At 60.4% G+C, this 19,674-nt stretch overlaps 2 protein-coding genes across 2 annotated transcripts in view; one reads left to right on the top strand and one right to left on the bottom strand.

Moving 5' to 3' along the window:
* Positions 1 to 366: 366 nt before the first annotated feature.
* LOC136570099 (RNA-binding protein 3-like) lies at positions 367 to 8,942 on the top strand. The gene is made up of 7 exons (XM_066570550.1): positions 367 to 442; positions 948 to 1,117; positions 3,940 to 4,046; positions 4,643 to 4,748; positions 5,449 to 5,527; positions 7,390 to 7,451; positions 8,729 to 8,942. Exons 2-6 carry the CDS (start codon positions 1,015 to 1,017, stop codon positions 7,448 to 7,450), a joined length of 456 nt encoding a protein of 151 aa, XP_066426647.1. The 5' UTR covers positions 367 to 442; positions 948 to 1,014; the 3' UTR covers position 7,451; positions 8,729 to 8,942.
* A 2,746-nt stretch (positions 8,943 to 11,688) lies between these two features.
* Positions 11,689 to 19,674, bottom strand: part of LOC136570009 (transcription factor E3-like) — a 9,674-nt gene continuing 1,688 nt past the window's right edge. The window contains 9 exon segments of the mRNA XM_066570428.1: positions 11,689 to 12,446; positions 13,408 to 13,555; positions 14,216 to 14,291; positions 14,886 to 14,942; positions 15,674 to 15,773; positions 16,402 to 16,491; positions 16,789 to 17,001; positions 17,517 to 17,754; positions 19,306 to 19,497. Coding sequence (XP_066426525.1) covers positions 12,138 to 12,446; positions 13,408 to 13,555; positions 14,216 to 14,291; positions 14,886 to 14,942; positions 15,674 to 15,773; positions 16,402 to 16,491; positions 16,789 to 17,001; positions 17,517 to 17,754; positions 19,306 to 19,497 — 1,423 coding nt within the window. The 3' untranslated portion in view covers positions 11,689 to 12,137.

Here is a 19,674-nt window from a genome sequence, read left to right as displayed (position 1 = left end):
ACCCCCTCTCTATGACGTCACTGGGGGAGGGGGGAAGGGGCGGGGCCGCGGCTTTTCGGCTGTAACGGGACCGGACCATTAAAACCTCCCCGGGAGCGGCGTCAGCGTCTGTGACCCCAAAACCAAACCGGGACCCCCAAAACCAACCCGAGCCTCCCCCCCCGGGGACCCGAAACACCCCTGGGGACCCCACCCCCCCCAGGACCCCCTCGGGACCCCCAAACTGCCCTGGGCGCCCCCCTCCCCCTCAGGCGTGCCGCCATTTCCGCCCTCCCCTCCTCTCCCCCCGACCCAGTGGTCTCGTCCACGCGCCCAAGGGGCGGGGCCTGAGCAAGCAGCCAATGGCGTGGCGGTGCTGCGGTCACGTGAGGGGCGGAGCTGGTTAAAATCGGCGGGGTGGGGCGGCCGCGGCCTCAGTCCGGGCCCGTCCGGAGCCGCTCGGGTGAGGCTCGGCCGCTCCTATCGCGACTTTTTCCTGCTTCTCCCCTTCCTTCTGTCGCGATAATCGCGGCTTTGGCCGGTCTCTGGCCGCTCTTTTCCCTTCCCCCCTCCTCCTTTTTCTCTTCTTTTCCCGCCTCGGCGCTCTGAGGGCCGCGCGGGTCCTGCGCATGCGCGCGCGGGCGGCGGGAGCGGCACTTCCGGGGGGCGAACACGTGGCCGGGCTGGGGGGCGGGTGGGGGGGAGGGAATCACGTGGGGCCGCCCGTGGCGTCACGGGGGGACGCTGGGTGACGTCAGCGTGAAGGGACGCGTGTGGCTGATGGCGTAACGGGGGGTGGGGGGGGTCGCTGAGGGCGTGTGACGTCACGGGAGGCCGCGGCGATATCATAGAGGGCGGGCGGGTGGCGTGACGTCATCAAGCGCGGCTTGGAGGGTGGGTGAGCGTTGCGACGTCACGGGGAGGATTAATTGCTGGAGTTGTGATGTCAGCACCACTCCCTGGCATAGGTTATTACGTCACCGCAGGGGCAGGGCCCCACCTTATGACGTCACGGCCGCCCCCGCCCCCCCACGCATGGCGGCGGAGGAGGGGAAGTTGTTCGTGGGGGGCCTCAACTACGACACGGACGAGCAGGGCCTGGAGCAGCACTTCAGCTCCTTCGGGCCCATCTCCGAGGGTGAGACACTGCAACATCCCATAATAATCCTTAATGTATCCTAAAATATCCCAAAATGATCCTAAAATAATCCCAAAGTATCCCAGAATCACCCAGGAGCAGCGCTTCAGCTCCTTCGGGCCCATCTCCCAGGGTGAGAGACTAAAACATCCCCAAAACACCCCATAATAATCCTTAATGTATCCTAAAATATCCTAAAATATTCCAGAATAACCCTAAAATATCCTTAAAATATCCCAAAATGATCCCAAAGTATCCCAGAATCACCCTGGAGCTTCAGCTCCTTCGGGCCCATCTCTGAGGCTGAGAGGCAAAACCATGCCAAAATAATCCTAAAATATTATTAAAGTATCTTAAAATATCCCAAAATAATCCTAAAATAAGGTTTAAATCACCTTAAATTATCCCATAATATCCCAAAGTACCCTAAAATATCCAAAAAATACCCCAAAATATCGCCAAATACTCCAAAATATAAAAACCCCCAAAATATCCCAAAATACCCCCCCCAAAAAAACCCCCAAAATATCCCAAACTTACCCCAAAACAAGCCCAAACTATCCCAAAATACCCCCAAAATATTCAAAATTATCCACAATTATCCAAAAATACCCCAAAGTTTCCCAAAACCACCAGGAGATGTTTGGGGGTTCCCTTTGGGATCTTTTGGGGTTTGTTTAGGGATTTTTTTGGGTTCCCTTTAGGGCTGTTTTGGGGGTATTTTGGGATATTTTTGGAGTATTTTCTGGATATTTTGGGGCCCAGCTTTGGGGCCATTTTTGGGCCATTTTGGGGTTGGTTTTAGGGCTGTTTTGGGGATCTTTTGGGGTTTCTTTTGGGGTTTCTTTTGGGGCCATTTTGGGCTGTTTTGGGGTCATTTAGGGGCTGGTTTTGGGGCTCCTTTTGGGCTGTTTTGGGGTTCCTTTTGGGGTTGTTTGGGGTTTATTTTGGGGTTGCCTTTGGGGAGTGTTTGGGGCTGTTTTGGGGATTCTTTGAATTTTTTTTAGATATTTTTGGGGCTGTTTTTGGGATATTTTGGGGAAATTTTGGGGCTGTTCTGGGGATGTTCTGGGGTCATTTTTGGGCTGTTTTGGGGTTATTTTCGGGCTGGTTTTGGGGTTACTTTGGGGCTGTTCTGGGGCTGCTTTGGGGCCATTTTGGGGTTGGTTTTGGGGCTATTTTGGGGATATTTTGGGGTTGGTTTTGGGGCTGTTTTGGGGATATTTTGGGGTTCCCTTTGGGGCTGTTCTGGGGATATTTTGGGGTTCCCTCTGGGGCCATTCTGGGGATATTTTGGGGCCTGTTTGGGGCTGTTCTGGGGCTGTTCTGGGGTTACTTTTTGGGTTTTTTTGGGGATGTTTTTTGGGCTGTTCTGGGGCTGCTTTGAGGCCATTTTTGGGCTGTTTTGGGGGATATTTTGGGGTTCCCTTAGGGGCCATTCTGGGGATATTTTGGTGCCTGTTTGGGGCTGTTCTGGGCCTGTTTTGGGGATGTTTTTTGGGCTGTTCTGGGGATGCTTTGAGGCCATTTTTGGGCTGTTTTGGGGGATATTTTGGGGTTCCCTTAGGGGCCATTCCGGGGATATTTTGGTGCCTGTTTGGGGCTGTTCTGGGGTTACTTTTTGGGCTGTTCTGGGGATTTTTTTTGGGCTGTTCTGGGGCTGCTTTGGGGCCATTTTTGGGCTGTTTTGGGGCTGTTTTGGGGCCCTTTTGGGGTTGTTTGGGGTTTATTTTGGGTCTGCCTTTGGGGAGTGTTTGGGGCTGTTTTGGGGATGTTCTGGGTTTCTCTTGATATTTTTGGGGTTGGTTTGGGGATATTTTGCGGCTGTTCTGGGGATATTCTGGGGTCATTTTTGAGCTGTTTAGGGGTTATTTTGGGGCTGTTCTGGGGCTGCTTTGAGGCCATTTTTGGGCTGTTTTGGGGTTGGTTTTGGGGGCTATTTTGGGTTTATTTTGGGGTTCCCTTTGGGGCTGTTCTGGGGATATTTTGGGACCTGTTTGGGGCTGTTCTGGGGCTGTTCTGGGGTTGTTTTGGGGCTCCTTTTGGGGTTCCATTTGGGGTTGTTTATGGGATATTTTGGGGTTGCCTTTGGGGTGTGTTTGGGGCTGTTTTGGGGATGTTCTGGGTTTCTTTTGAGATATTTTTGGGGATATTTTGGGGAAATTTTGGGGCTGTTCTGGGGATGTTCTGAGGCCATTTTTGGGCTGTTTTGGGGTTATTTTTGGGCTGTTCTGGGGATGTTTTTTGGGCTGTTATGGGGCTGCTTTAAGGCCATTTTGGGGCTGTTTTTGGGGATATTTTGGGGTTGGTTTTGGAGCTGTTTTGGGGATATTTTGGGGTTCCCTTTGGGGCTATTTTGGGGTTGTTTTGGAGATATTTTGGGGTTGTTTTGGGGATATTTTGGGACCTGTTTGGGGCTGTTCTGGGCTTACTTTTGGGCTGTTTTGGGGACGTTTTTTGGGCTGTTCTGGGGCTGCTTTGGGGTTTTTTGGGGGGCTGTTTTGGGGATATTTTGGGGTTCCCTTTGGGGTTGTTCTGGGGATATTTTGGGACCTGTTTGGGGCTGTTCTGGGCTTACTTTTTGGGGTGTTCTGGGGCTGCTTTGGGGCCACTTTGGGGTTGGTTTTGGGGGTATTTTGGGGTTGTTTTTAGGGCTATTTTGGGGATATTTTGGGGTTCCCTTTGGGGCCGTTTGGGGATGTTTTGGGGCCTGTTTGGGGCTGTTCTGGGGTTACTTTTTGGGCTGTTTAGGGGCCATTCTGGGTTTATTTTTGCACCGTTTTTGGGCCGTTCTGAGGTGGTTTTGCTCCCCTGTCCCGCAGTGGTGGTGGTGAAGGACAGGGAGACCCAGCGCTCGCGGGGCTTCGGCTTCGTCACCTTCAGCAACCCCGAGCACGCCAGCGACGCCATGCAGGCCATGAACGGGGAGGTGAGGGCACAGCTGGGCACAGCTGGGGCACCTGGGCACACCTGGGGCACCTGGGTACACCTGGGCACACCTGGGGCACCTGGAGGGACCTGGGCACAGCTGGGGCACACCTGGGGCACACCTGGGGCACCTGGGCATGCCAGCGACGCCATGCAGGCCATGAACGGGGAGGTGAGGGCACACCTGGGCACAGCTGGGGCACACCTGGGACCTGGGCACACCTGGGTACACCTGGGCATGCCAGTGATGCCATGCAGGCCATGAAGGGGGAGGTGAGGGCACCTGGTGACACACCTGGGGACACCTGGGAGGGACCTGGGGGCACCTGGGTACACCTGGGGGGCATTTGGGGACACCTGGGCACACCTGAAAGGGCTCTGGGGACACCTGGGGGGCTTTGGGGTCCCCAGGGGGGGTTGGGGTCAGAACTGAGGAACAGCTTGGGGGCACTCACAGGGGGCTGGGGGATCCCAGGGGGGACCGAGGTGACCCCAAAGTGTCCCCAAATGTCCCAAAGTGTCCCCAAATGTCCCGAACTGTTCCAAATGTCCCGAACTGTCCCCAAATGTCCCGAACTGTCCCCTCTGTCCCCACAGTGCCTGGACGGGCGGCAGATCCGGGTGGATCACGCCGGGAAATCGCCCCGGGGGTCCCGGGGGGGCTTCGGGGGCAACCGGGGCCGGGCCAGGGGCTACGGGCGAGGTGAGAGGGGGTTTGGGGGATTTGGGGTCCTTTTGGGGGGTTTATGGGGTGGGGAGGGGATTTGGGGTCCTTTTGGGGGATTTATGGGGTGGGGAGGGGGTTTGGGGTCCTTTTGGGGGGTTTTGGGGTGGGGAGGGGGTTTGGGGTCGTTTTGGGGGATTTATGGGGTGGGGAGGGGGTTTGGGGTTCGGCGTCGTTGGGGTTTGGGGGTTTTGGGTGGGGTCTTTGGGGTTTGGGGAGGGGGTTCAGGGGCTCTTTTGGGGGTTGGGAGGGGGTTTTGGTTGTTTGGGGGGGTTTGGGGGCCTTGGGGTCTTTGGGGTTTGGGGTCTTGGGGGTTCATGGCATGGGAATTCTTGGGCTCTTTCGGGGGATTTTGGGCTCTTTGGGGATTTGGGGAGGGGGTTCCAGAGCTCTTTTGGGGTGATTTGGGTTTTGGGGTGATTTGGGGTTTGGGGTGATTTGGGTTTTGGGGTAAGGATTTAGGGGCTCTTACCGAGGTTTATGGTGCTGGGAGGATTTGGGACTTGGGGGCGGGGTCAGAGAGGGATTTTGGGGCAGATTTGGGGATTTTGGAGGGGGAAGAAGCTTAAAAAAGTTCAAGGTTTTGAGGATTTAGGAGGGATTTGGGATAGTGTGGGAAAGTTTTTAACAGGATTTTTTTTTTTTTTCCTGAATTCCCCCAAATTTGGGGTTTTTGCAGGAGGAGGCGACCGAGGCTACGGCGGCCGCTACGAGGGGCGCCCGGGGGGCTACGGGGGCGGCCGGGACTACGGCGGCCGGTGAGGGGGAAAGGGGGATTTGGGGGGGCTGGGGAGGGGTTTGGGGAAGGATTTTGGGGAATTTGGGGCGGTTAGGGAGGAGTTTGGGGGGGGTTAGGGAGGGATTTAGGGGGTTTGGGGAGGGAATTTGGGGAGGGATTTAGGGGGTTTGGGGAAGGAATTTGGGGGGGTTAGGGAGGGGTTTGAGGGTGGTTAGGGAGGGATTTGGGGGAATTTAGGGGGGTTTGGGAGGGAATTTGGGGCTTTGGGGAGGGATTTTGGAGAATTTGGGGGGAGTTAGGGAGGGATTTGGGGGAATTTTGGGAGGCTGGGGAGGGGTTTGGGGGGGTTAGGGAGGGAATTTGGGGAATTTGAGGGGGTTGGGGAGGGATTTTGGGGTGATTTGGGGGGGTTAGGGAGGGATTTAGGGGGTTTGGGAGGGATTTTGGGGGCTTTGGGGAGGGATTTGGAGGTTTGGGGGGAAGCTTTGGGGAGGGAATTGGAGGAATTTAGGGGGGTGAGGGAGGGATTTTGCGGGGGTTTTGGGGTATTTGGGGGGGCTGGGGAGGGGTTTGGGAGGTTTGGGGAGGGAATTTGGGGGGTTTGGAGAGAGAATTTGGGGGGGTTAGGGAGGGGCTTGGGGGTTTGGGGAGGGATTTTGGAGAATTTGGGGGGAGTTGGGGAGGGAGTTTGGGGTGATTTGGGGGGGTTAGGGAGGGATCTAGGGGTGGTTAGGGAGGGATTTTGGGGAATTTAGGGGGGTTAGGGAGGAGTTTGGGGGACTTACAGAGAGGTTTAGGGGGGCTGGGAGTGATTTGAGGGAGGCTGGGGAGGGGTTTGAATGGTCTGGGGGGATTTTGGGGGGCTGAGGAGTGATTTGGGGGAAAATTGGGGGCGTGGGGAGGGGTTATGTGGGGTTGGAAGCAATTTGGGGGATCTGGAGAGGGATTTGGGGAGGTAAGGAGGGGTTTGGGGGTGTTTGGGACGGGTTTGGGGGGATTTGGGGCAGTAAAGGAGGAGTTTAGGGGGGCTGGGAGTGATTTGGGGGAGTTTAAGGGACTGAGTAGAGATTTTGGGAGGGATTTGGGGGGTTAGGGAGGAGCTTGGGGGGCTGGAGAGGGGTTTGGGGGTGATTTGGGGTAGTTCAGGAGAGGTTTAGGGGGGCTGGGAGTGATTTGGGGGGCCTGAGGAGGGAATTGGAGGCGTTTGGGGGGGAATTTGGGGGTTTGGGGAGGGGTTTTGGGGGGAATTTAGGGGGTTAGAGAGGGGTTTAGGGGGGCTGGAAGCAATTTGGGGGGTTCAGGAGGGATTTTGGGGGGTTTAGGGGCAATTTTGGGGGGGGCTGGAGAGGGGTTTGGGGGATTTTCTGGGGGTACCCTGGGGGTGTTTGGGGGATTCCAGGGGTCTTGGGCAAGGGTTTGGTGGTTCTGGGGGGGCATCTTGGGGGTCCTGGGGAGGAGTTTGGGGGTGCCCAGGGAGGAATTTGGGGGTTCAGGAGGGGAACCCGGGGGGGTCTTTAGGGGATCCTGGGGGGTTTTGGGGTTTCTGGGAATTTTTGGGGGGGTCCTGGGGGGGGTTTGGGGGTCATGGGGGGGTTTTGGGGGTTCAGGAACGGCTGCAAAAACCTGGGGGGGGCGTTTTTGGGTTTGGGGTGTCCCCTGGCTTTGGGGGTGCACGCAGAGATTTGAGGAGGGGTCCTGGGTTTTGGGGTGCACCCGGGAGTTTTGGGGGGCACCCAGGGGTTTTGGGGGGGTCCTGGGTTTTGGGGTGCACCCCGGGGTTTTGGGGGGCACCCGGGGGTTTTGGGGGGCACGCAGGGGTTTTGGGGGGGGGTCCTGGGTTTTGGGGTGCACCCCCAGGTGCTGACCCCCCTCCCCCCCCAGGCAGGGGGGTTATGGCGAGCGCTTCCCGTCGGCCTCGTACCGGGACAATTACGACAACTGAGGTAGGGACCCCAAAACCGGGGGACCCCGAAATTTGGGGGTACCCCTAAATCCTGGGGAACACCCCAGAACTGATCCAGGGCACCCCAAAACCTGGGGGTGACCCCAAATCAGGGGTACCCCAAAAGCTGGGGGGGACCCCAAAACTGGGGGAACCCCAAAACCCCAAACCTGGGGGGCACTCCCATACTGGAGGGGACCCCTAAACCGGGGGACCCCAAAACGGGGGGGAACCCCAGAACTGCCTTGGGGCACCCCCAAACTGGGGGGGGACCCCAAAACTGGGGGACCCCAAACCTGGGGTGTGCCCCTACCTGGGGCCATCCTTGAAAGGGGGGGCCCCCAAAACGGGGGGCACCCCAGAACCGACCTAGGGCACCCCCAAACTGGGGGCACCCCTGAATCTGGGGGTACACTGGAACTGACATTGGACACCCCAAAAGTGACAGGGGCATCCCAGAATTAACCAGGACACCCCAAAAATTACTTAGGATACCCCAAATGTGACCCAAGACACCCCAAAACTGACCAGGGACACCCCAAATGTGACTGAGGGCACCCCAAAACTTAGCAGGGACACCCCAGAATTAACAGGGGTACCCCAAAAGTGTCAGGGGCACCCCAGAATTCACCAGGACACCCCAAAACTAAACAGGGGCACCCCAGAACTGACCGGGGTCACCCCAAATCTGACCTGGGGTACCCCAAAATTGACTGGAGGGACCCCAGAAATGTCCAGGGACCCCCCCCCCCCCCGGGCCCACCCCCAAAACGTTGTTGGCGTTTGCACAATTCCCTGAGCTCCCCCAAAAGGATTTTGGGGGATTTTAGAGCCCCCCCCAAATCAATTTTAAGGAAGTTTTGGGTTTCCCCAATAATTTTGGGGTGCCCCAACTGATTTTGAAGGGTTTGGGGGCTCTCTAAGCCCCAAAATTCCCATTTTGGAAAGACTTTCTCAGTAATTTTGGATTTTTTTGGGGGTGGTTTTGGGGTTTTCTGTGGATGGCAGAATTCCCAATTTTGGGGTGGTCTTTGACTCCTCCCCCAAATTTTTTTTTGGGGGGGTCCTGACCCTTCCCAAGCCCCATTTTTTGGGGGGGAGTCCCAGGATGCTCCCAAATGAATTTGTGGGGGGAGGGGAATTTGTGGGGATATTTTTTTGGGTTTCCCCATTTTGGGGAGGGGTTTGGGGGTCCTGGCTTTGCCTGTACCCCATTGTTGGGGTGGGGGGAGGGGTCTCCCCCCGCCCCTCCCCCACTGATCTCCTTCTCATCCTCAGCTCCGGAGCCTCGGCCGGAGCCTGGGGGGGCCCCTCCCCCCCCTGGGCCGTGGATGGACAACGAGGGGGGGGAGGGGAGGGAGGAGGGGGGGGGAGGGGACTCCGAGTTTGTATCGCGGGACAATAAAGGACAGAGTCCCTCCCCCCACCGTGTGACACTGAAGGCTCTGTCCCCTCCCCCACCCGGCGGAGACAATAAAGGACAAAGCCCCTCCCCCACCCCGGGGGGGTCCTGGCTGGATTTTAGGGGGCTTCAGGGGGAGGGGGAGGGGAAAAAATGTGGAGATTTGGGGGGGGGGGGGGGTGGTGGCACCAGGGGTGGGGACAGGGGGACAGAGGGACATGGGGACGTGGGGTATGGAATGGGGACAGGGGGACTGGAATGGGGGCCTGGGGACAAAGGGACAGGGATGGGGACAGAGGGACATGAGGACACAATAAAGGACACATGAACGGAACACGGAGACACCGTGGGGACAGGGGGAAGGACACACGGACGGGATGGGGACAGGACAGGGGACACGATGGGGGCAGGGTGGGGGCTCGAGGCTGCTGTTGTTGCCAAACTTTGATTTCACACCTGAGGGTCCAGTACAAAACTGGGGGAAGGGGACGGGCTTGGAAATGCGGGTGTGGCCCTTAAAATGGGGCGGAGTGGGCGTGGCCTCTAAAAGAGGGCGCGGTCTGAGGGCGTTACTAGCGAGGGAGTAAATGTGACAGGAAAAGGGGCGGGGCTTCACCCCAGGCCGTAAAACTGCCGTAAAAAGGTGCGGTAAAGTGCGACTGTCGCAAAAATGCCGTAAAGAAAACTGTCGGAAAACTGCCGTAAAGTGGGAATGACATAAAACTGCCGTAAAATGTGCTGTAAAGCAGAATTGTCGTAAAAGGTGCGGTAAAGCGCGACGGTCGTAAAGGTGCCGTAAAGCGAAACTGTCGTAAAATGTGCCGTAAAGTGCGACTGCCGTAAAGCAAAACTGTCGTAAAAGATGCCGTAAAGTGCGGCTGTCGTAAAAGGTGTCGCAAAGCGCGACTGTCGTAAAACTGCCGTAAAGCAAAACTGTCGTGAAAGATGCCGTAAAGCGAAACTGTCGCAAAACATGCCGTAAAGTGCGACTGTCGCAAAAGGTGCCGTAAAGCAAAACTGTCGTAAAAGGTGCCATAAAGCGCGACTGTCGTAAAAGGTGCCGTAAAGTGCGGCTGTCGTAAAACTGTCGTAAAGCAAAACTGTCGTAAAAGATGCCGTAAAGCGCGACTGTCGTGAAAGCGTCGTAAAGCAAAACTGTCGTAAAATCTGTCGTAAAGCAAAACTGTCGTAAGAGGTGCCGTAAAGCGCGACTGTCGTAAAAGGTGCCTTAAAGCGCGACTGTCGTTAAAAAAGGTGCTGTAATGCTCTGATTAGGGACATTGCTTCTGCGCCATCGAAGTTTTTGACACACTGGTCTACAAATAGGACAAACTCACGTGCCTACAACAGAGATCTCTACAAGCAACTAAAGCCTTCCTTAAGGTCCATACCAAGCCAGTTACCGAAATGGTTCTTAATAAACCGTTTAGAATGGACTTTAATGAATTCCCCCAATGCTGACCGTTCAGCCGTGTTTACCAGAGACTTTTAGGACACAGTTTGAGTTAAGCACTTTATTAGTATCTCCCGCCGAGACATGGCCGCTGCAGAGCAGAGCTGCCCCAAGCTTGCGGGGCACTGCTTGAGCCGTTTGCTGCCCGGGGGATGCCCGCAGCAGCCACCCCGCCGAGCTCCGCCCGTGCTGCGAGTCCGCCCCTTTGAGCCGCTATGGGCCTGCAACGGGACACGCCCCTCACAGCTCCGGTACCCGCCGTCCTGCTCACCCCGCCCTCGCCCTCGCGGTCCCGACCCCGGTCCTCCCCGGCCCCAGCCACCCCACCGGCCCCTCCCGCCATCCCCGCCATTGCCAGCCCGTTGGTCCCGGCTACCGCGGTCCCCGCCCCTCAATTCTGCCTCTACGAGCCCACCCACCGGTGTCACCGAGGCCCCGCCCCTTTCTGCCCCCCCGCTGCTTTCCCCCTGCTACCTGCGAGTGCGGCCGCCCCCCAAGTCCCGCTCGCCCACTTTGCCGACACAGCGGGGCCGGTGCTGGCCCCGGTCCCGCCGCTGCTGCTGCGTCTTTGCCGTTCCCTGCGGCTCCCGGCTCTGCGGTGCCGAGCGCGCCTGGTGCGGCCGCGCTGTGTCCCCAGTTCCCCCTGTGCTCGTTGCCGCCCCCGCCCTGGCGTTCAAGCGCCTGCCGCACACCCCGAGCTGCCCACGGACCCCGCGGCAGGGCAGACACTGATGTTTATTCCCGTCCCTGCCCGCGTTTCGGTTCAATTGCCCGGTCCTGGCACGGCTCCGCTTGCGCTGGGACCGGGGCGCCCCAGCCCGCCCGGCCACCCCGTGTCGGTGCTGCGGCGTCTGCAGTGGTGGCCGCAGCTTCTGCCGTGCCTGCCGCCGCTCCAGCGCAGCCTCCCGGCAGCGCCGCCCCTGCCCGCCAGGCCAGCGGCCACCCCAGCCCCCTGCGCTCACCGTGCCCCCTCCGCGGCAGCTCCCGCCGCCTCCACGCCGCCCCTCCCTCCTCCCGCCAGCCCCCCGGGATCATCTCCCGCTGACGGGGCCGCCCCACCGCCACCCCCCCACTGCTTTGGCCGCAGCTTTGGCACAGCCCGGTCACGGTTCCGAGCCGCTGCGTGCCGCTGTCCGGCCACAGCCAGCATCCCTGTGCCCGGGCACGCCGCTTCCGCCGCCACCGGGTCTGTACCCGGCACCACAGCAGGTGAAAACTGCAGCGCCTTGCACGTATCCTTCCGCGTCTCTCCTTCTGCCGGAGCTTGAGGACCCGGCACAGCCGCATCACCGCGAGATCCCTCCGCAGCGCGTAACGCTGCACAACCCATCCCAAATGTGCCTCCGCGGTTTCGCCTTCCACACTCTTAGCTCCGAGTGGGACTACTTTGTGTCACAATTCGTCCGCACAGCCACATCCACGCACACACACCGTGCGAGGGCCCAGCCCCCGGGAGCCCTCTGATTGGGTGATCTGGAAAGTGGGCGTGGCCTCACGGAAGGGCGGGGCTTTCTGCGGCACCTTCAAAGGGCCATGCCCAGGTGGGGCCCGACGCCAGCGCCTTAAAGGGGCCACACATGCAGGGGGCAGCCCCCTCCCTTCCAACGAGCCACGCCCGGCTGAGCCCCTTTAAGAGAGGGGGTCCCACATGGGGCGCCTTAAAAGGGCAACACCGCTTCAGGGGGCGGGGCCTCCATTACAAAGCGCCCGCCCGCTTTAAGACTCTTAAAACGGCGCCCGGTGGGGCCCACCCAGAACACCTCAGGGAGGGCGGGGGGTCCCGAAAAGATGGGGAGGGGTCCCTAAAAATCCCCCCCAGGGCCGGGCTCTTCTCAGGGCTCGTCCTCCATGCTGAGGCTGCTGCGGGGGCTGGAGGCTCTTGAGGGGCCCGGCGAGGCCAGGAGGGCACCGGGGGGGCCGAGCGGGGACAGCGCCCCCCCATCGTCCATCAGGATGTCCTCGAGGGTCCCCTCGGGGCCCCCCAGCGCCAGGGGCAGCGCCAGCCCCGGGGGCAGCTCCAGCAGGCACTGGGGGGTGGCGGGGGGGAAGGGGGGACCCCCCCCCGAGGGCTCCTCGCAGCCCCCCTCGGCCATGGCGGGGGTCAGGGGGAGCCCGTGGATTTGGGCCTGGAGCTCCAGTTCCTGCAGGTGGAATTGGGGGTCCGGTGACTCAATTATCCCAAATATCCTGATCCAGACATTCCCTGGATTCCCCTCCAGACCATCCCAAACTCCCCCCACCCCAAAACCGACCCCAAAACCCATCCCATTCCCACATTCCCATTCCATGTTTCTGATCCCAATCCTGCAATTCTTATCCCACGTTCCCAATCCTGATCCCGTACCTGATCCCATTCCCAACCCCAATCCCACAATCCCAATCCCCCATTCCCGTACCTGCGCTCTGAGCTGCAGGCTGCGGTTCTGCTGCTCCCATTCCCACATTCCCAATCCCATATTCCTGATCCCAATCCCACAATCCCAATCCCTGATCCCAATCCCATTCCATACCTGCACCCGGAGCTGCAGGCTGCGGTTCTGCTGCTCCCAATCCCACATTCCTAATCCCACATTCCCAATCCCCCATTGCCATTCCCAATCTCACATTCCCATCCCCATATTCCTGACCCCAATCCCAATCCCACAATCCCAATCCCTGATCCCAATCCCAATCCCACACCTGCACCCTCAGTTGCAGGCTGCAGTTCTGCTGCTCCTATTCCCAATCCCAATCCTATATTTCCATTCCCACAATCCCAATCCCATTCCCACAATCCCAATCCCATTCCCACAATCCCAATCCCGTACCTGCACCCGGAGCTGCAGGCTGCGGTTCTGCTGCTCCCATTCCCACAATCCCAATCGCACATTTGTGATCCCAATCCCATATTCCCAACCCCTTATTCCCACATTCCCACACCTGCACCCGGAGCTGCAGGCTGCAGTTCTGCAGCTCCTGATCCCATTCCCAACCCCATTTTCCCACATTCCCAATCCCACATTCCCACACCTGCACCCGGAGCTGCAGGCGGCAGTTCTGCTCCCATTCCCATTCCCAATCCCATTCCCCCATGTTCTCATTCCCATATTCCCAATCCCGTACCTGCACCCGGAGCTGCAGGCTGCGGTTCTGCTGCTCCAGGCGCTGCTGCTGCAGCTCCAGCTCCCGCGCTCGCTGCGTCTCCTTCTGCAGCTTGCGGATGTAATCGACCGAGGCCTTCAGGATTGTGCCCTTGTTCCAGCGCATCTCCCTGCCGGGGTGGGCCTGGGGTCAGCCTGGGACCACCCCCAGGATCACCGGGACCACCCCCCATAATATCCCTGGGATCACCAGGACCACCCCAGAATACCCCTGGGACCACCCCCAAAATGCCCCTGGACCACCCCCAAAAATACCCCTGGACCACCCTCAAAATCCCCCTGGAACCACCCCCAAAATCCCCCTGGAACCACCAGGATTACCCCAGGATCAGCCCCGAATCATCCCTGGGATCACCAGGACCACCCCCAAAATCTCCCTGGAACCAGCCCAAAAATACCCCTGGGACCACCACCAAAATACCCCTGGGACCACCCCAAAAATCCCCCTAGGACCACCTCAAAATACCCCCGGGACCACCCCAAAAATACCCCCGGGACCATCCCCAAAATCCCCCTGGGACCACCGGGATCACCCCAGGATCAGCCCCGAAACATCCCTGGGATCACTGGGACCACCCCAAAAATACCCCTGGGATCACCCCTAAAATATCCCTGAGATCACTGGGATCAGCCCTGAGAAAATTTCCCTTCCAGGACCTGCTCTGGGGCTCCCTGTGTTTCCTTGGAATTTCCCTTCCAGGCCCCACCCTGGGGGTCCCTGGCTGCCCAATTTTCCCTTCCAGGACCTGCCCAGCCCCTCCCTCACTCACGGGTCGCTGTTTTTGGGGATCAGGGTCCCCAGTTCTTTGATCCGGTCGTTGATGTTGAAGCGCCGGCGCCGCTCGACTGGGACGGGAGGGGGGGGACACAAGTGAGACCCCCCCCCCCCAAACCCATCCCCCATCCCCTGGGGACACCCAGGACCCCCAAAAACCTCACAGGGACCCCCCCAAGACCCCCAGGGAGCCACCTGGACCCCCTGCCCCAGCCCCAAGGGACCCCCAAAAGCCACTGGCACCCCCCAAGACCCCCTTGAGATTCCTCCAGGACCCCCCCAAGCCCCCTTGGAACACACCCAGGACCCCCCAAAACTCCTCAGTACCTCCCCAGGACCCCCCCCAGATCCCCCCAAAACCCCCTAGGATCCTTCAGGACCCCCCAAGAGCCCCTAAAACCCCCCCAGGACCCCCCAACCTTCCCCCTTCCCCCCCAGTCCCTCTCAGGACCCCCCAAAACCCCTCAGTACCTCCCCAAGACCCCCCCCCAAAACCCCCCAGGAGCTTTTCAGGACCCCCAAATCCCCCCAGGACAAAACCAGGACCCCCCAAAACCCCTCAGTACCTCTCCAGGACCCCCAGACTCCCCCCAAAACCCCCCAAGACCCCTCCAGGACCCGCCCAAAATCCCCCAGAGCCCCCCCAAGCCCCCTCCCCAGCTCACTGAGGTTGTGGTTGTCCTTTTTCTGCCTCTCCTTCAGCAGCGCCTTGGCCTCCGATTCTGGGGGGGGGGAATGGAGAAGGGGCACACTCAGAGACCCCCCCTCAAATTATGGAGACTCCCCCTCAAATTATGGAGACCCCCCCACCCCACAGCGAAGCCCTGGCCCCCCAAAAACCCCAAACTCGGCCCCAGGTGGACCCAGAGGCCACCATGGGGACCCCCCCCTCTGCCCCAACCCCTTTTAATGTCCCAGAGACCCCTCCCCACCATGGGACCCCCCCCAAAAACCCCCCAGAGACCCCTCCCCTGCTTTTATCCCCTTAGGGACCCCCCAAGGACCCCTCCCCACCATGGGGACGCCCCCAAAACCCCTTTTACCCCCTCAAGGACCACCCCCCAAACCAATGACCCTTAATGCCCCCCAGGGACCCCCAAAACCCCCCAGGGACCCCCAAAACCCCCCAGGGACCCCTCCCCTCTCTTTTATCCCCTTTGGGACCCCTCCCCACCATGGGGACCCCTCTGAGCCCCCCTAACTCCCCGCAGGGACCCCTCCCCTCCATTTCTACCTCCTTAGAGACCCCCCCCAAAAGACCCCTCCCCACCATGGGGACCCCCCCCCAAACCCCTCTAACCCCCCCAAAGACCCCTCCCCTCTCTTTTATGCCCTTTGGGACCCCTCCCCACCATAGGGACCCCCCCAAAACCCCCTACAAACCCCCCCAAAGACCCCTCCCCACCATGGGGACCCCCAAAGACCCCTCCCCACCCCCCAGAGCCCCCCAGACCTGAGAGCTCGGCCTTGACCCGGGGCAGCTCGGCCGGGCAGGAGCTGCTCCCGCCCTGGGCGGGGCTGAAAACCTCCAGGAGGGGCCCGGGGGCGGGGACCTGCCCGAGGGGGCGGGGTCAGAGCGGCCACGCCCGCCCTGACCACGCCCACCAAGCCAGAAACCCCTCAGGGGTGATTGGGCAAGGCCACGCCCATTTGTATGCAAGCCACGCCCATTTGGCAGCCAGGTACAGGCCACGCCCCCTTCAGGCCGCACCCCTTTCAGGCCACACCCCTTAACTGTGTCCTTATAGGGCAACAAAAGCACATCCTTGCCTTATATGGAGAAGCCACACCCCCAGCTCCTTATACAGCAACAAGCCACACCCATGCCCTTATATGGAACATGCAAATTTCCTTATATGGGATAACCACACCCTCAAGTCTTTATAAGGAAGCAAGCCACACCCATGTTCATGTATGGAATCTGCAAATTGCCTTATATGGGATAACCACGCCCCCAAACCAATTTATGGTACCAGGCCACACCCCCATGCCCTTATATGGCAACAAACCACGCCCCCACATCCTTATATGGAATCAGCACACTGCCTTATATGGAAAAGCCACACCCACATACCCTTATATGGCAACAAGCCACGCCCCCTGCCTTATATGGAAATTCCACATCCCCCACAGTGCCCCGGTGGGTGGGCGGGGTCTGCCCAGGCCCCGCCCCCTCATTACCGTGCTGGGCAGGGGGAGGGGCCCCTCCAGGCCCAGCAGGTCCTCGTAGCTCGACTCCAGGCTGATGATCTCATCGATGACGTCATCGATCTGCGGGGACAGCGGCGGCGGCGCCGTGACGTCATCAAGGCGCCGCCCCCCTCCCCCATGTGATGCCACCACTTCCTGTGTGACGTCATCGCCCCATTGGGTGACGTCACCGCCCCCTCTTATCTCGTTCCCGCATCGCCTTATCACGTCTTGGAACCTCGTGATGATGTCACAGACCCACAAATGACATCACAAACCCTCTCTATGACAACACAACCCCTCCCCCCCACTTTATGACATCACCAACCCCCATTATGACATCACCCGCCCACCCCCATGACGTCATCCCCCCCTCACCTCCTTCTCGTGGTGCAGCAGCGCCTGGGGGGGGCTCAGGGGGGGCTCGGGGGGGGCCCTGGGTGGGGGAGGGCCCGAGCCCGGGGGGGGGGAGGGGCTGCGGGGGCTGCCGGCCCCGCCCCCCCGGTGGGCGTGGCTCAGGTACTGGCGCAGCTGCTGCCGCTGCGCCGCCCGCAGGTGGTACCGGGTGGGGTTCTCCAGGTGGGTCTGCACCTGAGGGGGGGGGACAGAGCTCAGACACCCCCCCTGAAGCCCCCCCCCCCCACATCCCCCCAAAATTCCAGAACATTCCTGGAGCTGCTTGCTGGGATATCCGGGCGGTTGAGGTGGTGAAATTTCACCGTTTTCACGCTTTGGAGACCCCAAATCCACACCTAAAAATGTCTTGGAACCCCCTCCAAAATCCTCAGGGCCCCCCCCCCCCCCCAAAATCTTCATAACCCCCCCAAAAATCCTCAGAGCTCTCCCCTCAAAATCCTCTGAGGCCCTCCCCAAAATCCTCATAACCCGCCCCCCAAAATCCTCTGAGGCCCTCCCCAAAATCCTCATAACCCCCCCCTCAAAATCCTCATAACCCCCCCCTCAAAATCCTCAGAGCCCCCTCCCCAAAATCCTCAGAGGCCCCCCCCAAAATCCTCATAACCCTCCCCCCAAAATCCTCAGAGCCCCCTCCCCAAAATCCTCATAACACCCCCAAAATCCTCAGAGGCCCCCCCAAATCTCCTCACCTTGAGCACCTCGGGGGGCACGTGGGGGGGGGGCCCTGGCGGGACCCCCACGGCGATGGCGGGGGAGGGGCCGGGCGGGGGGGGGGTCCCGGGGGTGGAGCCGCCCCCTCCCCCTCTCCTCTCCCTCTGCTCCTGCTCCTGGGCCTGGGCCCGCATCAGCTGCTGCCGCAGCAGCACCCGCGACGAGGGGGGGGCGCACGGGGCGGGGGGGGGCACGGCGGCCGCGGCTCCTCCGGAGCTGGGGAGGAAACGGTTAAATGGGGGGGGTGGTCCCCGAGGGGTTTGGGGTGGGGGGGGGAAGGATTTGAGTGGGTTTGGGAGGGGGGATTTGGGGGGCACTGCTGGGCTGGGGTAAGGGGCCCAGTGCTGGGGAGGAAAGGGTTAAATGGGGGAGGATGGGGAGGGGGGGGTCCCCGAGGGGTTTGGGGTGTGGGGGGGGGGTTTGGGTGGGTTTGAGGGGGTTTTGTGGGGGGGATTTGGGTGGGTTTGGGGGGCACATGGTGGGGGGACACCGCCAGGCCGGGGGGGGGCCAGAGCTGGGGAGGAAAGGGTTAATGGGGGGGGGGGTTAATTTGGGGGGGAGGGGGGCGGGGGGTCCCCAAGGAGTCTGGGGTGGGGTTTAAGGTGGGGGGGGGGGTTAAAGGGAATATTTGGGGGGCTTCTATGGTGCTGGGGGGGGGAAGGTGGCTCCAGAGCTGGGGAGGAAAGGGTTAAATGGGGGAGGAGGGGGGGGGTCCCCGAGGGGTTTGGGGTGGGGTGGGGGGGGGGTGGGGGAAGGATTTGAGTGGGTTTGGGGGGGGGATTTGGGGGTTTGGGTGGGTTTTGGGGGGCACACGGGTGGGGGGGGCACTGCCGGGCCGAGGGGGGGGGGGGGGGCGGAGCTGGAGAGGAAAGGGTTAAATGGGGGAGGAGGGGGGGGGGTCCCCGAGGGGTTTGGGGTGGGGTGGGGGGGGTGGGGGAAGGATTTGAGTGGGTTTGGGGGGGGGGGATTTGGGGGGTTTGGGTGGGTTTTGGGGGATTTGGGGGGCACACGGGTGGGGGGGGCCGGAGCTGGAGAGGAAAGGGTTAAATGGGGGAGGGGGTCCTTGAAGGGGGTCCCCGAGGGGTTGGGGGGGGTTTGAGGGGGTTTTGGGGGCGGATTGGGGGGGGGTTTCCATGGTGCTGGGGGGGGGGGGAGGGCACTCTGGAGCTGGGCAGGAAAGGGTTAATGGGGGCGGGGGGGTCCCCAAGGGGTTTGGGGGGGTTTAGGGGAGGTTTGAGGGGGGCTTAGGGGGCACCGCTGGGCTGGGGGGGCTGTGGAGCTGGGGGGGGAAAGGGTTAATAGGGGAGGGGGTCCTGAAGGGATTTGGGGGGGATTTGGGGGGAATTTTGGGATCTTTGGAGGGATTTGGGGTGAATTTGGGGGGGATTTGAGGCAGATCTGGGGGAATTCTGCGGGGTTTGGGGATCTTCAGGGTGGATTTCGGGGGGATTTTGGGGAATTTTGGAGGGTTTGGGGATGTTTGGGGTGAATTTGGGGGGGATTTGGGGAATTTTGGGGAGAATTTAGGGGAATTTGGGGGGATTTTGGGGGGATTTTGGGGTGAATTTCAGGAGGATCTGGGGGCATTTGGGTGGATTTGGGGATCTTTGGGCTGGATTTGGGGAGGATTTTGGGGATCCTTGGGATGAATTTGGGGGGGATTTGGGGTGCATTTGGTGATCTTTGGGCTGGATTTGGGGGGGATTTTGGGGATCCTTGGGGTGAATTTGGGGGATTTGGGTGAATTAGGGGAGGGGGCGTCCATACCTGGGCGGGGGCAGGGGTTGGCTCTTGAGGCTGTAGAAGGGCCCGGGGGGCTCTGGGGGGGTCCCGGGGGGGTCCCCGGGGTTGGGGTCCCCTCCGGGGGGGTCCGGGGGGTCACTGGGGGTGCCCCCCCCCCCGGGGGGGTCCCACTCGATGTCAGCCACGATCCCGGACTCGGGGAGCACCGAGCTCAGGCTGGGGGGGGCACGGGGGGTCAGGGGGACCCCCAGAGACCCCCCCCAAAATCACAGAGAGACCCCCCCCAAAATCACCCCCAGAGAGACCCCCCCAAATCCACCCAGAGACACCCCCAAAATCACAGAGAGACCCCCCAAAATCACCCCCAGACGCCCCCCCAAAATCACCCAGACC

This window comes from Molothrus aeneus, unplaced genomic scaffold, assembly GCF_037042795.1.
Source record: "Molothrus aeneus isolate 106 unplaced genomic scaffold, BPBGC_Maene_1.0 scaffold_30, whole genome shotgun sequence".
NCBI lineage: Eukaryota > Metazoa > Chordata > Aves > Passeriformes > Icteridae > Molothrus > Molothrus aeneus.
The sequence above is the reverse complement of the archived record's forward strand: the minus strand, read 5'-3'. Positions and strand labels throughout refer to the sequence as shown.

Coding starts and splice junctions, on each gene's coding strand:
- LOC136570099 (XM_066570550.1), top strand. CDS start 1,015: ATGGCGGCGGAGGAGGGGAAGTTGTTCGTGGGGGGCCTCAACTACGAC. Junction 4,749..5,448: donor GGCCAGGGGCTACGGGCGAG/GTGAGAGGGGGT, acceptor GGGTTTTTGCAG/GAGGAGGCGACCGAGGCTAC. Junction 5,528..7,389: donor GGCCGGGACTACGGCGGCCG/GTGAGGGGGAAA, acceptor CTCCCCCCCCAG/GCAGGGGGGTTATGGCGAGC.